Source organism: Cervus elaphus, chromosome 28 (assembly GCF_910594005.1).
Source record: "Cervus elaphus chromosome 28, mCerEla1.1, whole genome shotgun sequence".
In the NCBI taxonomy this organism is placed as follows: domain Eukaryota; kingdom Metazoa; phylum Chordata; class Mammalia; order Artiodactyla; family Cervidae; genus Cervus; species Cervus elaphus.
In genome coordinates, this window is record NC_057842.1 from 60910453 (window position 1) to 60931693 (window position 21241).

General features: G+C 46.5%; 1 protein-coding gene across 2 annotated transcripts in view; it reads left to right on the plus strand.

Annotated features, from left to right (window-relative positions):
• MDN1 (midasin AAA ATPase 1) overlaps positions 1-21241 on the plus strand; it is a 135845-nt gene that overhangs the window by 105698 nt on the left and 8906 nt on the right. For both annotated transcript variants that reach the window (XM_043890266.1, XM_043890268.1), the window contains exons 76-93: positions 147-273; positions 948-1053; positions 1560-1675; positions 2576-3031; positions 3268-3494; positions 4414-4566; positions 4727-4896; positions 5623-5784; positions 8632-8769; positions 11079-11220; positions 12501-12673; positions 13181-13333; positions 14078-14225; positions 16424-16749; positions 16981-17145; positions 18303-18404; positions 19276-19477; positions 20565-20735. In XM_043890266.1, the coding sequence (XP_043746201.1) occupies positions 147-273; positions 948-1053; positions 1560-1675; positions 2576-3031; positions 3268-3494; positions 4414-4566; positions 4727-4896; positions 5623-5784; positions 8632-8769; positions 11079-11220; positions 12501-12673; positions 13181-13333; positions 14078-14225; positions 16424-16749; positions 16981-17145; positions 18303-18404; positions 19276-19477; positions 20565-20735 (3237 nt within the window). The remainder of the gene's footprint in view (positions 1-146; positions 274-947; positions 1054-1559; positions 1676-2575; positions 3032-3267; positions 3495-4413; positions 4567-4726; positions 4897-5622; positions 5785-8631; positions 8770-11078; positions 11221-12500; positions 12674-13180; positions 13334-14077; positions 14226-16423; positions 16750-16980; positions 17146-18302; positions 18405-19275; positions 19478-20564; positions 20736-21241) is intronic.

Consider the following 21241-nt stretch of genomic DNA (forward strand, 5'->3'; position numbering starts at 1 on the left):
AGCGGATTCTGTTTTGCTCAGTGTGGGGCAGGGCCTGAGAGTCCTGGGCAGTGCTGTTCCCAGGACACGACTTTGATTAGCGGTGGCATTGCTAATCCATTCTCTTCAGAGTTTCTTTATTTAAAAACATGCTGTTTATTTCCTAGGTTTGTCGTATCGCAAAGGTCTTTCCTGGGCCCGTACAAAAAACCCTCAAGAAATGCTCCATCTTCGCCCGTTGGATCTCCAGAGCGCATTGTCTATAGTCAGCAGCACTCAGGAGGCTGATTCTAGGTTGGTGTTTTTAATTATAAATGGAGCGAGTCCGCTGAGCCCCCACGGCCTCATCTGCCAGAGTGGGGGCAGCAGTGCTTCTGCCCTAGAGTCGCCGTAAGGATAACGTTTAGAAGAGTACCGGCTCGGGACTGGCAGGTGGTGAACCTAGCAAGTGTTAATTTTCTTTTCTAAAAAACTTCCCTCTCCTTCTGCCCTTTTAAAAGGTAAGGAGCGAATGTAAAACACTGGACTCTGGGCTCTGTTGGGAGTCTGGTGGGGTGAGGAAGACAAGGGACCACTTTGAGCATTTAAAGCAAGTGTTAGTAACTGTTGATTTTCTTCTTTTCGTTTCTCTTTCCTCCTCATGTTCATCTCTGCCATTGTTTTTTTGGCCCTTTGATTTTTTCCTGAGGCCTGCTCACTTGGCTTGAATGTACAGGTGAAAATCTGTAGGAGAATGGTCACCTTCTTAAGCGTGCCGTGTACACAGACCTCTTCTAAGGCCTCATGTTATTGTCACATCCTTTGTGTAAAGGACTGATGAGTACTTAATTCAGTGGGTCCTCACAGAAGTAAATCTGATCAGACTCGTGGCTTCTGGTTGTGGCTGAATGGACCAGTCTCTGACTCCTCAGGATCTGGGGTGGAGATAGTGGTTTTAATTAATTACATCATGTTGATTTCTCCTCCAGGTTGCTTACAGAAATCTCGTCTTCGTGGGAGAGCTGCCAGAAGTACTTCTATCGTTCTCTTGCACGGCACGTCAGGCTTAGTGCGGTCCTGGCGGCTCCTGCCAAGGTAGGATGATGGAGCCTTGGGATTGCAGGACCTGGGGACTCCTGTCCATCCAGGACAGCATCCTCAGACCTGGTCACATGATCACAGCCCATCACTGGAGGTGACTGAGTTCTTTGCAGTCATCAACCTGAGAATGTGATGTAGTCAATGTAATTTTGTGCTTAACCAGAAAGTATTTGGTAACAAGTTCCATTACTCACTGTTTGCTAGCAGGTCCAAATCCTTAAGAAAAATTATGGAAGAGAAACTTCAAATTGAGAGTGCCACCCTCAGATTTTTCTCCCCCCTTGTAAATTGAGAAAAGATCACCGATACCCAGTTTTGGTGTTAAACTAGTTCCTGCTCACGGAACGTCCATGGTCTGTGGAAGCATCCCAGAGGTGGACGGATGTGTGGCCTCTAGAGGGCAGAGCACCCAGCTTGCCCCCACGGGGCTCCTCTAGGAGCGCGGATCGGAGGCGTCTTCACCACGCGGCCCGTCAGCATGCTCTCCTCTCTCCCTGCAGGAGGTGGGCGCGGGCCACGTGGAGCGGTGTGGCGGGTTCTCGGCGCATCTGATGAAGGTGCTCATCCGACAGCGACGGTCCCTGACGGCGCTGACGGAGCAGTGGATCCTCCTCAGGTGTTGCTGACTGGCTGCGTTTCTGGGAATGAATAGGGGAGAATTTTGTGCGGCTCACAGTTGCTGCATGAGCTGCTCCCAGTTGTGATGTGAGGTCTGAGGCCTGAAGAGGCAGATGGGGTTGCCTTGGCTCGGCCCCTTACTTTTGATGGTAACACTTCTGCCCCCTGGTGTTGGCAGCACCTCTGGGGGATGAGTTGAAGGCTGAGTCAGACGGGAAAAGTGGTCACAGCTGAACCACACCTGGGTCTGGAGTGAGGGAGTCCGTGGTTGGCAGTCCATGCAGAGAGGGACAGGGTTGCATCATGGCGTCGGGGCATCCCAGCCTCTGGGCACAGGTCAGATGTGATTTGACTTCAGTTCGTTAGGCTTTTTGGATCACCGAGTTGCAGTTTGCTGAACTGTACCCAGATGCTACCCAACGGAAACAGATATTTAAAAAGATGAGGATGGCTAGGAAGCCTGTCATCACCTGCTGAGTGGATCCTTGGCTGAGAGATCATATTCTAGACTGTAGTCACTTCAGCTATTTTATCTCTGCTCACAAGAGTTTATATAGCAAAGTATACTACATTTACTAGATTTTTTATTTTAGAAAATAGTGGCTGCGGTCACTGCGGGGCTGTGACTGCGGGGTATGAGAGGCCTGTCGGGGCAGACGATAAGCAGTGAGTTCCCCTTCTTCTGCTACTCTGAAACCTTTAAACACCAAAGGCTGTGTTTACGTACTTTGGCAGGCATGTGATCAGACCTTTTACTCCTCTGGGGGAGCCTCTCTTCTTGATTGTGTGGAAGAGCCCTTACTTCACCCAGAAATCGGTGCATTCACTGCTAACACAGGCTCGCAGACGCAGTCGAAGGTGCCATGTGTTTTTCCCCTGGGCTTGTTTCTCTGCGCAGGAACCTCCTGAGTTGTGTGCAGGAGATGGACGGCAGGCTGACGGGGCCGCCCGTCTACCCCGTGGCCTTCCCGCCCCAGGACGCGGTGCAGCAGTGGACGGAGAGGCTGCAGCACGCGGCGATGCAGGCCCAAGTCCTGCTGGAGCAGCTCTCCTGGCTCCTCCAGTGCTGCCCAGCTGCCGGCCCCGGCCCCGGCCCCGGCCCCGGCCCGGAGGACCCGGCGCGCCGCGAGGGGCGGCTCCCCGGAGCAGCGCCCGACCCGACCCCGTCAGACCTGAGCTTCCCGTCCCCAGCTCCAGAAACGCAGCTGCCCGCTGGCTGCCTCATGCGGAGACCGGACCCGCGTTGGCAGCAGTCCGCTGCGAGGTTAATGGAGATGCTGAAGACCGTTAAAGCCGTGAAAGCTGACGTCGACAGAGTCAGGCGGCAGTCTTGCGAGGCGCTCTTTCATTCTTGGTGAGTGCGCGGTGCCTGCTCTGCCTCCGCGTGGGCGCGTGGTCACGGTTTAGTGAGGGAACGAGAGGGGCGTGCTCCGCCCTCAGCTTTCCAGTGAGCTGCGTAGTGCTCTGTGGCGCGTGTCCAGCTGTAAGTCGCTAGGTGCCCTGAGTGTTAGTGGTTGGGGGGAGGGAAGGGAGGGTGTGGATGGGTGGTAGCGCCTTGCTTTCAACATTGTGGCATTTTTGTTGTTGCAGGAAAGATTTTGAAGTTTGCTCTTCTGGGCTGAGTTGCCTGTCCCAGGTGTCAGCTCATTTGCAAGGCCTAGAGTCCTTGTTCATTCTTCCAGGGGTTGAGGGTGAGCAAACAGGCCCACAGATGGCTTTAGTTGAGAGCATGGAATATGTAAGAAGAGAGATCAATAAAGCCGCAGATGACTTCACTACCTGGAAGACACACCTGCTCACCCCAGGCAACCAAGAAGGTGAGGACCGCTTGTCAGTGAGGGAGTAAAAGCCCAGTGTAGGAGCGCTGTCTTGTAGATTTAAGTCCACATGGTCCTGGACAAACGTCGTTTTGTTCTAGACGTATCTGTTCAGGGTTCTAAGGCTAAGAAGTGTGGTTGGAGCCCATAGCTCTTTTCTTTATGTGTATATATATGTATAAAATGTTTTCATCTTTGGTTGTGTCGGGTCTTCGATCCGCACAGGCTTCTCTCTGGTTGCAGTGAGTGGGTGCTACTCTTCGTTGCTTCGTGTGGGCTTCTTATTGTGGTGACTTCTCTTGATGGGAGCACACGTCCAGGGCAGGCGGACTTCAGTAGTTGGGTCTAGGCTCTAGAGCACAGGCTCAATAGTTGTGGAGCACAGACTTAGTTGCTCCACAGCATGTGGGATCTCCCTGGACCAGGGATCGAACCCATGTCTCCTGCATTGGCAGGCAGACTCTTCAGCACTGAGCCACCCGCGAAGCCCAAGCACATAGCTCTTAACTTCTGTTTGAGCACCTTGCCTCTGGGTTGCCGTCACATTACTTACTTTATAGCACTCGGGTAGGGAGACAGCACAGGCTCACTGGCTGTTCCAGAAAGTTCTCTTTTAGGCTGGAAATCCTGTTTGGATTCAGCTGGTGTTTATACACTCCGTCTTAACTGTTTTCATATTTTTGGCATTCTTTCAGCAAAGTTGTTTTAATACAAGGAGATAACCTTGTAGGTTTATCTACGCCAGGGATGTATCTTGTTCTTTACACCCAGCACAGCTTGACAGTGACTCAGCCTTAGCAAGTGCTTAGCTGGCAGCTGTTTGTTAAAATGACAAATGAGGATTGTTAGTCATTTCCAGAGGCACTGAAACCAATGATTGAGTTTTAAAAATTTGTTCTGCACCATGTTGTTTTACTAGGAAACCAAATGCTGGATGAAGGGTTTGTAGAGGATTTTTCAGAGCAAATGGAAACCGCCATCCGGGCCATCCTTTGTGCCATTCAGAACTTAGCAGAAAGAAACAGTCAAAAAACAGAGAACACTGACCAGGCAAGGCCCCAAGAAGAAGATGGTATGTCTAGAATCAGGAAAATACTAGTTTCTTACTTGATTTTTTTATTTGATGATTATTTTAAATATCTAAGGACAAATGTTGGAATAATTATTGGATGAATGAGAGGAGGAGAGTTTATTCTGTTATTCACCATGTTGTTCTTTTCTGTGAATGAAAGAGGCTGCAGGCTTCGAGAACCTGCAGTTAGGACACCTCACAAAACTCCTGGAGGAGGACTTCTGGGCCGACGTGAGCACGTTGCACGTGCAGAGGATCATTTCCACAGTCTCTGAGCTGGTGGAGAGGCTGAAATCATCCGGCGAGGACGGAACAGCAGCCAAGCACACGGTAACCAGCAGATCCTTACAAGCTTCTCACCGTCCATGTGGGCTGAGCAGAAGCCAGTGGGGTTTCACCTCGCTGCACATGCTGGTCCCAAAGCAGGCCTCCTTGGCAGAATCACTAAGAATTTGATCTTTTTGTGCGTGTAGACCTCACTGACAAACTTTGGAAAACTTAGAGCTTACTTGCTAAGGATTACAATTGTAAATGCAAAAATGATGGCAGTCTAGAGTATCTAGGGTTGACGTACCTAGAATTCTTTCATATCCTAATCACATACTCCTGGGTGTCTGATGTTAATGGTAGATGTTACCGCCATAACTAAGGGTCACTGGCCATATCAGGCAACCCCCTTTCCCTTCAGTAAGCCAGGAGAGGATGACATTGTCATCTCCCTAAGTCCAGAGAAACAGCTTACTTTATAAGACTTGTGTGTTATTCTGTTGCATTGATTCCAGTGCGAACTTTGAATCCCAGCAGAATTTGTTTATAAACATACTTTTTTTAAAAGCTAAAGAACCTTGTTAACTAGATATTAACAAGTGACTTAAGTCACTGAGAATTTGAAGTGTAGCGTTGTGAGAGTCTGTGTGGACGAGGAGGAAATCGCAGGGGGCACGTGTGGTGTGCCTGTGTGTGATCACGATGCACCATTAGTGACATGTAGCACACTCAGCTGGCCCCCCCGGGGAGACCTGGTGTGAGCGGGCCTCTCGCCCCGCTCTGCCCCAGCTCTTCACCCAGTCCTGCCGCCTGCTGGCGCGCCTGGTGCCCGTGCTGTCCAGGTACTCCGACCTCGTCCTCTTCTTCCTGACCGTGTCTTTGGCGACTCACCGCAGCACTGCGAAGCTGCTCTCTGTGCTTGCCCAGATCTTCACGGAGCTTGCCCAGAAGGTAAGGACTGTTTCCATGGAATATTCCATACCCGTCAGTGTTTGGTTTGATGGGCTTTTATTCTGAACCTTCACAAATAGCAGGAGGTGATTTGCCCTCCCTGCAAATTTCTTATGGCTTTGTTTATTCCTCTTTTACTAAGCTTGTTTGTACTAAAGTCTCTACTTTAGTTTCTACTAAAATCAGGTCCCTCATGGGGGGAGTTCCCTAGACTAGAGAGTCCGTCTAAAGGCTGTTGCTTTCTGTTCATACCCTTCTCCTCTTTGTCTCCAATTTGAAGTCTTCTGATAACTCTGAGCTAGACCTGTAGGATAAATGAATCCTTAATTCTATTATCCCTGCTGGCTCAGAGGGTAAAGAGTCTGCCTGCAATGTGGGAGATCTGAGTTCGATCTCTGGGTCAGGAAGATCCCCTGGAGAAGAAAATGGCAACCCACTCCAGTATTCTTGTCTGGAAAATCCCATGGACAGAGAAGCCTGGTGGGCTACAGTCCATAGGGTTGCAAAGAGTCAGACACAACTGAGCAACTTCACTTTAACGCTATTAAGTTGTAAGTCATCTATACTTATTCATGAAATGGTAATGGGGATCTTAAGGTTAAGAGAGGTGGGCATCTTTAATAGGGAAGGCATTCCTTCATTCAGCCATGATCCCAGTGCTGTGAAAAGCATTGATATTGTAGAGACTGTAGACCCTACCCTTGGAATTCAGGAGCAGCAGACAGATCTAACAGACTCAACTTGCCATGGTAAGGCCAGTCACAGGGGCATCTGGTTCTGAGACTCACAGTGAGTGAGTCTCGTAGCCTCAGTTTCCTCGTTTGTAAAATGAGACTTGGATTTTTGTGAGTACCACCTTCAACTAAGTATATAGTTTTTTGTTCAGTTTTTTTCTTTTAATGTCCCTAGTATTTTCAGATCTTTCGGGTAAGATGCACTTGATGAAGATAGGAATTTCCAAACTGAAGGTGAGGTTTAGGCTTCCTGTAAACAGGCAAAAGTTCTTAGTTCTGAGTATCTAAAATACAACAAAGGGTTAAAAAAAATGGGGAGGCAAGCCCTTGTCTCTAGAGGATAAGTGTGTGCCTTTATTGAGTAATGGAACGAGTCTCAGATTTGCCCCCTCTATCTGATGGGCACTGAGACAGTCTTACATCCCGTCACTTCTGGAGGGAGCACTTGCCTGCAGAGGCAGGGACAGGACGGTATGTTGAGGGTGCCCCGAGACTTGGGTCAGCTGTGATTGTCCACTTGCACCATTGCTGTGGTCTGACAGGTTCTAGAATGACTGTGGCCTGTCAGACCTGTGTGTGGTTACGGATGGGGTTGTGGGGGTAGAAGTGGTTCTGATAAAAGCAGGGTGCTGTGAGCTTAGCATCTGTCTCAGCTGCAGCAGTAAAGTGCCCTGCGGAAGGACGTCTGAATCTCCCTCCTTTTATGACTTACTCTGCATGCATCTAAACATATTTCTTTAAAATAGTGTGAGAAAGTCTTAGGTGCTCAGTCTTGTCTGACCCTGTGTGATCCCATGGACTGTAGCCCACCAGGCTCCTCTCTCCACAGGATTCTCCAGGCAAGAATACTGGAGTACGTAGCTTTTATTTCCCTCACTATTCTAACCAAAATGTATTTTCCAGTCACCTTTCTAAGAATACATATCCTGAAAGTGAGTTTGCCTTTCCCTTAATTTTTAAGTGTCTGTACTGTATTCCTGTTCTCGCTCAGGCGTGCTGAGGGAGCTTGAAAACAGATGAGATGCAGTGCTAAGATAATGGATCTAGGTTGTGATTAAAGCGCTTAACCCATAGGAGGCTGTTTCTGTGTAACTCAGCCACAGTGTGTGTGGGTCTTGGATCTTGGTCTTGTTGTCAGCTTATTTGTAGTACATTCTCATCCTCAGATTGACAAATATCGTGATAGCTTATACTTTTCTCTGGTAGAATTTCTGATTGAGAGCCATTATTTTCTTCTGTTTCTTTTTTTAGTCAATTTCAGCCCACACACTAGTTTTTGATACTTATTTTTAGGCTGCCTTCTGACATGAAATACAGTTTTGTTAACTCTTCACAAGTGTTGCTCTATCTCCAGACCCCATGCCATAAGGGTTGCCAGGCGCCTTGGCAGCAGACAGCCCGGGCTGAGGTGACAGGCAGATCCCCGGATGGGGAAGATCCCCTGGAGGAGGGCATAGCAACCTACTCCAGTATTCTTGCCTGGAGAGTCCCATGGACAGAGGAGCCTGGCGGGCTGTGGTCCTTAGGATTGCAGAGTAAGACATGACTGAAGCAACTTCGCCACACACGCATGCACGCACGCACCGGGACTTGATTTGAGGAGCATCACACAAAATGTTCCCTAATGAAAGAAAGTGAATTCTCTCACTCACAACATCTGCTTTCAATTGCTCTACCTCACGGGCACTTGTCTTCCCTCTTTCCTCGCTGGCTTACTGATTTGGGAAGTAGATAAAGAAGGACAAAAGCCTTCTGGGATCTAGACACTGAAAGGGTTTACTCTCCCTCCCCACCCCTGGTGATTTGCTCCTTAAATACCATCCGAGTATATATCTCATTCAAATTTTTCTATTGGCCGAATGATAGATTACTACATACCAGAGGCTTCCACAGTCAAAACCTCGTATATTAAATCTGATGTCAAGCTTTGAAACTGCCTAATAACTTATCACCAAGGAAGAAAAGAATGTCAAAAAGTCTCCTGTCCTTCCATCAGATGTGAAATACTGAGCTAGAAAAGAATTTATCATTTATGTAGGGTATTTTTTCCTGCAGCAGGACTGGGAATCACTTCTTTATTGCATTTGTACCTAACGTTCACTCTGTTTTCAAGGGATTTTGCCTGCCCAAAGAGTTTATGGAAGATTCAGCAGGAGAGGGGGCGACTGAGTTCCATGACTACGAGGGAGGAGGCATTGGAGAAGGCGAGGGCATGAAGGATGTGAGTGATCAGATAGAAAATGAAGAACAGGTATGTTTTCATGGCCATGAAATATGTAAATTGGATGCAGAAGCATACGCTCCTTTTCCAGTATTTAAATTACACATATAAATGTTTTTCCTACTAGGTTCATGGTTTTCAGACTGATTTAGGTACCTTAAGAAAACCAGAGTTTAGGGAGTGGCTGTAAATTAAAAGCTTGAAGGCAATAGGAAGGATACTTTGTAGCTCGGTCATTGGTTGTACCTACAATTGGGGAAGGAAATAGTTTAAAAATGTTTTATTTTAAATGGGAATATTTTTGCTGATTTTCTAGAGAACACTGTTGCTAGTGGTTCATGTAAGGACAAAAAGTTTGGCTATTTTAAGTAATGATTACATTAAACAACAGTGCCAGTGTTTGTTATTAATAGGTTTTATTGTTGTATGTCTTTGACATGTTCAAATTTTAAATATCTGTATCTTTTTTAGTTGAAATCAATAATGCTTTTGAAATATTTAGATGCTTTGGACTAAGGTTCTTGTTTTACTTTATAAAATTCCAATCTGATTTGGATTTTTTTTTAAAACATACTTTTAGTCATTTAGTCATTAGATTAATCAACTGTGACTTGAAGATAGAAGAGAGAGTGGAATTTCGTTTTATCACCTCTATTCTAAATTTAAAGCAGTCCATAAATTTCTGTTTAAGATGTGGTCATACCTATTAAAAACAGAGGAACAAACCGATCCAGATTTCCTCTCTTCCTTTGAAGGGAAAATTGGAAAGATATAAAAAACCAAAAGAGTAATGCTCGCATTTATGTGGTAGAGCCCTGATGTACAGAGTGTGTGTGTGTGTGTGTCCGTGTGTGTGTGTGTATGTATTGGCCTTTCTGCATTTGTCAAATTTAACTTAATTAGCACCCAGTACTTTGTTAATGAGGAAAAAAAATAAAGTAAAAGAAACCTAATGGAAAAGTACAAATCCATTGGAGAAAAACATTATTAAGTGGGATAAAAAACTTTCCGAAGAATTCGGCAGTATCCAATAGCTTTTAAACGCTTTGTGTTCTTTGATCTAGGAGTTCCATGTTTTCTCACAGAAATCTCATAAGGCCCCAAGATAAATATGTGTATGAGGGAGTGTGTTTATACAAAAATGTTTACCACAGCATTATTTACACTGGTGAAAATTGTGAAAGCATCCGTATATTCATCAGGAAGGAATTATTTTTAAATGATACTGTTTATGCAGAGCAATACTATAGTTAAACATAATGAGATAAGTTTTTAAGTATCAACATGGAAATATATCTAGGACATATTTTTTAACTTAGAAAAAACAGATTGCACAGCAGTTTGTAAAGAATGATCCCTTTCTTGTTTAAAAAAATGCTCGGAGGCAGGTATTGATATATACTGTATATATTATATTTCTAAGTGTCTGTTGGTGTACTTATAGATAAAAAGATGTGCCAGAACATCACCAGTAGTAATTTCTTTGGGAATTTTGGAGGATGGGGGTGCCAGGGAAACATACTCTTTCTGTTTGGCTTAGAAATTTTTATATGAGATTGTATTACTTTTGTATCTTAAAAAAGGACTTTTAAAATTCAACCATAATGGAAGAGATAACAATCTGAGTCTTTTGCCCAAGATATAATATAGAATGTGTAGGAATATGTAGTTTAAGGAAGAGTGAAGAAAATTGCGTTTACTGGGGGAGGGATAACTTAGGAGTTTGGGATTAGCAGATACACACTACTATATGTAAAACAGATGAGCAGCAAGGGCCTACTGTATAACACGGGTACTGTATTCAGTATCGTGTGATAACTTAGAAAATGATCTGAAGAAGTGGGAGTATCTGAATCACTTTGCTGTACATCTGAAACTAACATAACATTGTAAAGCAACTGTACTTCAAATAAAAAGATAAAAAGGAAAGTAGAGGAGGGGGAAATTACATTTACAGTTAGGTAATGTCTATGAGAGATCAAAGTGACAAGATAGATATTAAATTTATGTGCAGTATAGTAAGCGAATTTTTTTTTATCCTACATAAAGAATACATAGACTTTTTAAATATGTCTGGAATAAAAAAAATTCACATGAAGGAAACCTCAATAAAAGTCTATATTCTCTAACAATGAATGCAAAAAACTAGAAATTAGTTAACAGAAGTATTAAAGCAAGTCACAAATCATGTGTATTTTCTCTATTGGTTCTTTTTTCTCTCCCCAGAGAAAATTTTATACCACTGACCTTGGCATTTATATATTTGTATTCTATTTAGAGCTGAATAAACATTAGTAACATTATGTTCATTTATGTTTCTATAATGCTTTTTTATTTAGGCAGAAGATACATTTCAGAAGGGTCAAGAAAAGGATAAAGAAGATCCTGACTCAAAATCAGACATTAAGGGCGAGGATAATGCCATTGAGATGTCAGAAGACTTTGATGGGAAAATGCATGATGGGGAGCTGGAAGAACAAGGTTTGAGATTATCTGCCACTTCGCTCTTGCTTATGAAAAGTGGATATTTTCTCCAGGAAGCCACATGTTCCCAATAAGTAGCCTCGCATATGCTCTTGGAGCAAGTTGGTTCCTCTGCGTGACTGCGGGGGAGGCATCAGCGTCTGCTGGGCGTATGCCAGCGTGTCAGGCGTCTCCAGCTCCTTGCGGAGGTTCCACTCCGAGTAAACTGAGGCACTGGCCCTGATGTTCCGGCTGCTCCGTGTGCAGATGAGTGACCCGCGGTGTCCTCTAGGGAGAGCCGCAAGATGCACCCTCACTGAGCCTGGCTCTCAGCCCAAGTTGGATTGTTCTAGAGAGGCTTTTTTTTAAATGTATATGCGTTTTTTTCTAATTGCAAAATCAGTAGACATTTGTTGTAGGTGATTTGGAATAAAAATGCAGAAACCAAATCAATACCATTGTACCTGTCACCCAAATCACTTAATTTTGGGGTGTTTCCATTTATTGCATATATATTCACATACACACACACAGAGACCATAAATAGTTCTATAGTTTGCTTTTTTCATTTAACTTACGAGTATTACATGTCATTGAAAATTATTTGATAATGATTTCTTACAGCACATTATCATCTGTCATGTTATTACCATAATTCAACTGTTGACCTAAATCTCTATCCAAAGCTTAATTTGAAATACAGTGTGTTATTTTAAGTGAATACCTTACAGAAATGATAGCTAACCTCAGAGTAGAAGAAGGTATGCATGCCTAAGTAAGTATAATGGTATAAACTTTGTCAAAGCAGACCTTGATCAAATACAAAGGAAAGAAAAGTCTGGTTATTTGAGCAAGGAAAGAAAATTCTGGTTAATTGATCGAGACACATGATTTGAGATGTTAGATAGAATCATTGGCATAGAATAGGTTGGAGATGGGGAGGAACCTTGGAGATATTGTAGACCACCCTTGATTATTTCCCAGGTAAGAAACCAAAATCCAGTGAGGTTGCTGGGTCGCATAATGAACTCTGCCAGCACCAGAATGAGCCATGCTGACAGCCGTTCTACCACCCTGCTTACAGTCCTTCACCACCCCACATCCCAGACCTCGTCTTCTCCAGTCTGTAGACACAGTAGGAGTGCTTCAGGACATCTAAAAGCATCTGCCTGGAGGGTGTTCTGCAGAATTAGGCAGCACATCCCAGGCAGGATCCTGGCCAGGTCCCTGCCTCTCCCACACACCCAGGAACAGATTAGTCTGGGGATCTGCCCTGAGCTCCGTGCCTTCCCTTTCAGAAGAGGATGATGAAAAATCAGACAGTGAGACCGGAGACCTCGACAAACAGATGGGCGACCTGAATGGCGAGGAAGCTGACAAACTAGACGAGAGGCTTTGGGGTGATGATGACGATGAAGAAGATGAGGAGGAAGACAGTAAGACTGAAGAAACAGGACCAGGGATGGACGAGGTAAGTAGAAGATTCCCCCATCACTGTGTCCCCACGACAAGAGGGGGCAGTCATCCTACCCACTGCCACTCCCTGTCGGTCATGGCTTTCTTTCTGTCTTGGTTTTTCTTCTGTGTCCATTTTTCTGTTTTTTCCTGCGATCTAGATTTATTGTATCCAGGGCTCAAGGAGTAGCCTGACCTGAGGCATCCCTTGTGTTATGGAGGAGGGAGGTATAGATTCGGTATCTGATTCTGCCAGTGGTCACTGCCCTTCCCCAGCCCTGAGCTTGGGGCCCCCAGGGCTGGGTGTGATACACCCCTCCCTGCCCTGCTCTTCACACTGCTGTCTCGGCTGCCGCCTGGGCTGTCCTGCCTGCCCCCTGCAGGGTGATGGGTACGCCGTCTGCTGGATGGCTCCATGGGATTGGCCCTGCACATGTCTGGGAGCTGCGTTAGACAGTAAGGTGAACGCAGTGTTTTAGGTTGAGAGTGATGATGATGTGTTTTTTCTTCCTCTGATATTTAGGAAGATTCTGAACTTGTTGCTAAAGATGACAACCTAGATGCTGGCAAGTCAAACAGAGAGAAAAGCCAGCAAGATAAGGAGGAGGAAAAGGAAGAAGCAGAAGCTGATGATGATGGACGAGGCCAAGAAAAAATTAATGAACAAATAGATGAGGTGATGAGGATTCAAAACCCACCTGCTCTTCTCACTCAAGGCCAGGGCCAGTGCAACGCACAGCTCCCAGGGTGTCTCAGGACGTATTTTTTCCTACTTATCATTTGTTTTCCCACCGCCTCATAAAGGAATGTGTCATAGAGCCTCTTAACTGAACATAAAATATCTAACCACTGGTTACCGATGAGATGAGCTTTGTGCTGTTGGGACTCATGTTGTAGTTTAGAAACTAAAACCCACAGTCCTTTTGTATATTTTTTCCATAAACTTCCACATCCTGTTTGAGATTAGGTAACACAGCACCTCCTGTCCGTGGAGAAGGTGCACAAACAGTGAAACTTGACATTCCAGCGTGAAAATTGTAAGCATCCTGGTAAAATCCCAGTGTGTGCTGGTGATTTGAGAGCAGAGACGCTGTCTTCTCTCAGCATAAGGACAGGTGGCCCTTGAGCAGTGTGGGCACTGGGGTTACTGACCGCCTGCGGGGCTGGAAACCCGTGTGTAACTTTATGGCCGGCCCTCTGCGTCCATGGGCTCTGCAGCCTCGGGTCCGCAGCAGCCACACGTCTGCGTGGTGTCATAGCACATGTTCACTGAAAAAGACCCACAGAAGCGGTCTGCGTCTGTGGGCCTGCACCACTCAAACCTGGGCTGTTCAGGAGTCAGCTGTGTTCAGAGCTCATCACGTGTGAGTGTTGTTCTAAAGTTTACTTTTATTTTCCCTGATCTCTCTGTTGCCCAAAGAGGGAATATGATGAGAACGAGGTAGACCCTTACCATGGCAACGAGGAGAAGCTGCCCGAACCTGAGGCCTTGGACCTCCCGGACGACTTGAACTTAGACAGTGAAGACAAGGAGGGTGATGGGGACAGTGACCGTGAAGATGGAGAAGGTGTGTCTTAAAGCATAAAGGGCCTGTTGAAAGTCCCTGACAGTGAGCAGTAACTGGCTGCTTCCCAGGCCAGTGTCATGGCCAGCTCGTTACCATGTCTGATGAGTGTAGTTCCGGCTTGGTAAGGTCATGCTTGTTTTGGTTGCGTTTCTCCTCTGAGGGGCCTGACGCTGGAACCCAGCAGGCCTGTCTCTGTAGCCGCCTGTTCTGTGCCGCTCCGCCTGTCCGAGCGGCGCCGTCAGCACGGCTCTGCCTCCCTCCAGGGGCACGTGGGCCCCTCTCACGGCATGATACAAACACTCTGCAGGCCAGGTAGCGCCAGGCCTCTTGTAGAGCCCGCTTAGGAGCTTTCCTGTGAAAGTTTTGTTTCATTAATTATTTTTGACTATACCACGCAGCTTGCTGGATCTTAGTTCCCTGGCCAGGAATTGAACCTGGGCAGCTGCAGTGAAAGCGCCAAGTCCTAACCACTGGACTGCCAGGGAATGGCCTCCTAGGACAGTTATTGATTGTTGTGCTTATATTGTGTGTTTAGGCTGAAATATGAAATCATGATGGGAAGTGAAATTGAATAATCCCACGAGAACTCACTTGGCACAACAGTAAGCCAGTGCTTCTGTCACCCACTGCTCCCTCTGAGTGTGACTCCCTCAGGGAGTGCTCTCTGGAGTCGGGAGGGGGTGTAGGTGATGCTGCTGTGACAGAGGCCCCGTCACCGTGGGCAACCGGACAGGAAGGTCGCAGCAGCCTCACTCCGCTTCCCAGTGAGGCCGTTACGTATTTAGAAAGCTATTAAAAACACACCTTATTAGAACAAAAGGAGCAAATTACAAAAGAGTAAATGAGGGGTACTGTTTATGTGAACATCTGCTAAAAGATACAGTACTATATATTGTTTATGGATGCATCAAATGTATGAAAACACAGAAATCATTAATGGTAACCTCAGGTTATGAGCTCTGAGGAAGTAGGAAGAGCAGAGACATCAGAACCCTGACAGTTGTGTCCAGAACTATTTTATTCCTTAAATAGAAGTGACAGATTTGATACACTTGTGGCAAAATATTAACGTCTCTTAAGTCTGGGAGGTGAGTATATGGCTCTCATAAAGGTAAAATGCGTTTTTCACATTTAAGGTTTGATAACCTGTGCTCAGGACATTCCTCGCCCAGCGAGTCTCTAGTTCTCCTTTTTAAGTGTAGTATAAGTTGTTGCTTTTAAGGCGTTTTCATTACTTTATAATACTGGAAGCTTATTTCAACCTTAAATTCAGCAGTCAAGCAACCATAAAATTAAAGTTCACTGAGAACCTAGTAAGCTGTTTTGCCCGAGAAAAATACCCAGGTGCATTTTAAGCTACTATGTATATAAACTAAGAAGCAGTTACTGTGGAAAAGTTATCTTTGTACAGTTCTTTCCATTTACAGGCTATGGTCCCTGTGTTACACAATACATCCTTGGGCCTATCTTACATCACCAGTCTGTACCTCACACCTCCTGCTCCTATGTTACCCCCCGCCCCCGCCACAATGATAACCACTAGTTTTTTCTGAGTCCGAGGAAACAATTATTTTAAAGAATTATTTACTAACGAAGTAATTGATTTCTTATCCAAATTACAGAAAAGCTCTTTTAAACAAAACTGTTTCAAATAGGATTGTTCCTATTTGAATATATGTTGTGTATGGTAAGGAATGAATGATGTCCATCAGTTATTCCTAATGATAATTGAAAATTAGACTAGCATTTCCTGTCTGTTCTGAAGTATTCCTATTGTGGTGGTGGCTTTTTGGATTTTTAGTGGATATCCAAAGTTGTATACAATATATAAGTATAGTGAAGAGCAGATGTAGCTGAATTCTTCTGTGAAGGGTGGGTCAGATAATAAACAGATCAGTGTTTGCCAGTCATAAGCTGCAACAGAGTCGCACATCCTCAGTTCCGCTCTTGTAGCGTGAAGTCAGCCATAGGTAATACAAAGCGGATGGAGTAGACACATGGGTGAACAATTGGATGCAGTGGTGTTCCAGTGTAACTACTCGCAGAAATATGTAGATGCCCAGATTTGGCCCATGGACCATAGTTTGCCAACTTCTAGTTTGAGAGTAATAAAAAGATGCTTGTATAACTATATCTCATCTTAAGAAATCATATAGTTTAGTTTTTAAATTCTGCGTTCTTTTGTCTCATCTGTCCAGAAGAGAATCCTTTGGAAATTAAAGAACAACCAAAGGATACTGAAGAAGTAGGTCGTGAAGCTGAGGACATAAAGGAAGAGACTGAGCCTGATCAGGATGAAGGTCAGGGTCAGCCCCAGCCTGAGGGAGGCCACGGTGAAGATGACACGGGGGAGGAAGGAGAGGAAGAGATGGATACCGGCGCTGACGACGGGGACCAGGCTGCTGCCGAGCACTCTGAAGAGGACGCAGAGGAGGAGCCACTGTCCTCGGAGGACAAGGACAAAGATACCAGTGAGGAAAGCGCCGAAAAGGACGTACCTGTTGACCAAGGCCTCCAGCCTCAGGTATCACGGCGGATCTGCCTTGTCCTCTATGAAGAGCAATAATGATGAGAAAAGAATTCCATCTTCTCGCCACACTCTGTCTTAGGATACTTTACCACGAGCAGGCGATAGCGCCAAGCAGTTTTCTGTTTGTGGCTGATCCCCTCCCTGCAGGCTCCTCTTGGTGAGGAGAGGGGCCCTCACTTCACCTTCTTCCCTCAGAGCGTTGAATGCTTTTTGATTTCCCTGCAGATGCAGGAAAAAGAAGAGGAGAACTCTGACATGGAGGAGCCGGTGCCAGAGCCCACGGACAGGAAGGAGCACCAGTCCCGCGGGCAGACGGGCTTGGAGAGCGTGCAGAGCGAGCAGGCCGTGGAGCTGGCCGGGGCCGCGCCCGAGAAGGAGCAGGGCCGGGAGGTGAGGCCTGCTCGCCGCCGGCGCCTCGTGGAGGGCCTCTTCTCCCTGTGTGAAAGCCTGTTCGTTCAGCAGCAGGGGTTTCTGTGTAATGTTTTTTTGTTCTTGACATCTAAAACGCCAGCTCCCATTCTTTAAGAAAATGGTCGTACACCTATATTTATATGGAACAAACCCCAGAATATTTTTACACACTGTATTTAAGTGATGTGCTTAATGAGAAAAAATTACGAGAGTGTCGTTCTCTGTGGGAGAATCACGTTCAAATTCTGTTTTCGAAGCTCCTAAGCGAAGAAGGGTTGACTTGAGATTTCATGCAGTGATATGGGCCTAACAGTGCATCCTTTGTCCTTAGTGTTCACCACGCTGCCAAACGTTTTAATTTAAAAAGCAAAACACTTCTTAATTCCTTGATGTGGGGTGATGTGTCTTTTGTGGCATAGTTGGGGCATTGGTAGTCTGGGGGGAGCCCTGGAAGTCAGGGGCCTGCCGCTCAGTGCTGTCTCTGGCCCACTCCCTTGGCCTCTCTGACCCCCATTTTCTCAGCAGTAATTACAACTGTTTATACCCCTCTTATCCTTCCAACCCATTTACTCAGCACCCGTTCATGAGGTGCTGAGCATTTCATTACTCTGGTAGATCTTCACAGTGGCCCTATTAAATAAATATTATTGTTCTTACTATGTTCTCCATTTTGCATCTGAGTTAAATAAGCCCCCGTAAAGTTAAATGACCGTCTCAAGGGTACCCAGCTGGTTGATGACGAAGCCTCGTTTCTGATCGAGGTCTGTCCTGCTTTCAGAGTAAGCCGTTACCTCCTGTAGACAACAGCCCCCCGAGAGGGTAACAGACAGGTCTCGGTGCTTCTGTTCCTGCCCACAGGCCAGGCGTTAGTGACGGGGGAGTTCCAGAGCAGACAGGCAGAGGTGGTCAGTCATCCCCTGGGCTCCCAAAGGGAATGGTTCCAAGACCCCCACGGATACCCAGGTCCACGGCCGCTCGAGTCCCTCATGTGAAGTGGTGTGGTGCAGTGGGCCGCCCGTGTCCGTGGACTCAGAGGGCCGACCGCACGTGACTGAGGGCAGTTGTACGCAGTGCGGTCTGTAACCGGGTGCTGGCTCCGCTTCCTGCCCTCACTCTCTGTGGCTTGGATCTCACAGGAACACGGCAGCGGGGCTGCGGATGCAAACCAGGCAGAAGGGCACGAGTCGAGCTTCATGGCGCGGATGGCCTCCCAGAAACACACCAGGAAGAACACACAGGTCTCTGGCACTCTTCAGCTAAACTTGGGTGAAGGCTCTGTGTAGATGATGCTCCAGATAAACTGGCTGAAAAAGAAATTCCAGCCTTGCTGCCCCAGCACGATGGTGGCCTTGGCAAGCACAGCAGGACCGCCGGGCTTGCTGCCTTTTTCTTGGCGGGGACAGACCTGATCCCCTGATCCCGCGACGCGCTTGTTCTGGAGCCTGGGAGCAGGTGGTGTTGCCAGGCTACTAACCAGAAGTACTGTTCCCTGCCCTTTCTCTCCTGTGTTTGGTTTCTTTAATTCTGTTCAATTCTGTTCTGTCCTGTCCTAATCCTGTTTGTTTAGCTGCATCGCACAGCCTGTGGGACCTCAGTTCCCTGACCAGGGATTAAACCTGGGCCCCAGCAAGGAAAGTGCTGAGTTCCGGCTGCACCGCTGGCAGATTCCCTATTTTCTGTTTTAAATAAAAGATTTTTAAAATGGGGTGCTATTTATGCATGTGACACAAAACCAGTCTATAGGAACCAGTCCCCTGAAAGCTTGCGTTTTATCCCTGTGCTCAAGCCACCGAGGGCCTGTCCTCAGAGCATACTGGTGCTGCCAGGCTTGCCTTCTAGGAGATTAACTGCACATGTAGCACATGTGTGGATGTGTGTGTGCACCTGTGTGTGAGTGTCTCTTCGCCTCTTTGCCTTTATTTCAGATATAAAAGTGTATCATAGAGATTGCTCTGTATGTGTATTTAGAGATCTTCTATCAACAGCTGCATTAAATTCCACTCTTGTATGGCTGTACCTAATTTATTTAATCAGCCCCCTGAGGATAAACGTTATTTTTACTCTTTCTGTATTACAAAGTCCTGATGAATTTCCTCGTATTTCCCACAGAGTTTTAAGAGGAAACCTGGGCAGGCCGACAACGAACGCTCCCTGGGTGATCACAGTGAGCGTGTGCATAAGAGGCTGAGGACCATGGACACCGAGAGCCATGCCGAGCAGGGCCCGGCCCAGCCCCAGGCGCAGGCGGAGGACGCGGAAGCGTTTGAGCACATCAAACAGGCCAGCGAGCCCTACGACGCACAGACCTACGGTACGGAGCTGGGGGCCCTCCTTGCTCATCGAGCTCTGAGCGCTTATGCTGACCGTGTGTCCACCAGGTGTTGTTACAAAGTCATCTTAGGAGGGAGGGGAAGGACTTTTCAAACGAGTTTCCATCTAGTAAGAACTGTGCGGATATACAATTTGGTTTTGAAATAAAGATATCTGTAGCCAAGTGCAGGATTTCAGTGCTCAGGGTTCTGGGTCTAGTGTAAGCCTTTTAAATATTATTGGTGACGGTTGGCTATCCAAACCCAGCACTGGTCTCAGGGATCTGAGAGCAGACGTTTCTTCACTCTCTGCAGAGGTTCAGAGCGTGACTGACAAAGAAAAAAAGATCTCAGTATGAGATATCATTCAGTCTCCCCTTTGAGCTCTCTGGGTGACTTTTCACTGTTTCGTTCCTCATACGGAAGCTGGTGTTGATTATTATCAATGACACAGAAAAGACTGCTCTCCTGTGGATTACTTCTCTTCCTGTCCCCACCTTTAAGAAAAATGAAGCAGAACCGATGACGACTGCCATACGTGGGGCTTCTATGTTGTGCCTAGCACTGTTCTGAGCTTTGCAGCCTGATCATGGAGTTCCTCTGGTAATCTTTACGAGCTAGGATATCTGCATTTGATAGATCAGCATCCTGAGGCCAATGAGGTCTAAGAACTTGTCCAGGGTCACGATGCTGGGATACCCACGCTGTCTTTCTGTGCCTCCCACCCTCTGCTGTTATACTTCATCACTAGTTTCTCCCCCACGACTTGGCCCTGAGGATGATCCCTGAGCTGCTCTGAGTCACGTGTTCGGCATGTTTATTCTGGTCCAGTCTCTGATCATAGCCATAAAAACCCAGCAGCTGAACATCCTATTCTATGGTCACAGCTGTGGTTACACTATATCCTTACAGTTTCTGGGGCAAACAGGGAAGTAAGACACTCGGGTCAACAGCTCACAAGTCAAGTCCTGTGTCCAGTGTCCAGGCCACGTAACTAGTCAGTGGTAGAATCTCTGACCAAAGGCACACCCACTCTCAATGACTGTTCTGCAAAGAGCTCCGCTTTTTACATGTACGCTTTGTTGGCAGATGTGGCCAGCACGGAGCAGCAGCAGTCTGCAAAGGACTCCAGCAAGGCTCATGAAGAGGAGGAGGTGGAGGACACCTCCATGGACCCGGAGGAGCAGGAGGAGCTCAGAGCGCTGGACGCAGAGCCGCTGAGGCCAGAGGAGGTCAAGTCGGGGAGCACAGCCCAGCCCGGTGAGCGAGTCTGTGGCGGACACCCCCTTCCCACCTGAGCTCCGTGACTGTCTACTGTCGTCTCGCCTGTCCTGTTCTTTTTACGTCCTAACCCGTGACTTAGACACTCATTTGCCCATAGTAACCCCCCTGTACACGCTTCCTTTGGGAGCAGAAAGGTGGGGGAGTGGTGTTACAGGTCACCGACATTCACAGGGAAGCCTAAGCTCCAGACAGAACCCTGGCAGTCTTCTTTAAATACGTAGAAGAAAACAGAAGAGTGCACATGCTTCAGTTACGACCAGAAGAGATGGGCTTGATTACTAGAGAAACAGTATTTTTAATTATAAAATACACAATGTTAGCATAAAATGAAATAAATGTTTAAAGAAATAGGGTAAATGCATGTGAGAAAGAAACACTAACTTCTTACATTTTATAACTGTTCCATTTCATAACCGACCCCAAGTGCTATTAAATGGCAGTTCATTTTTTTTTTAATGTATTCAACACACATGGAAAAAGAA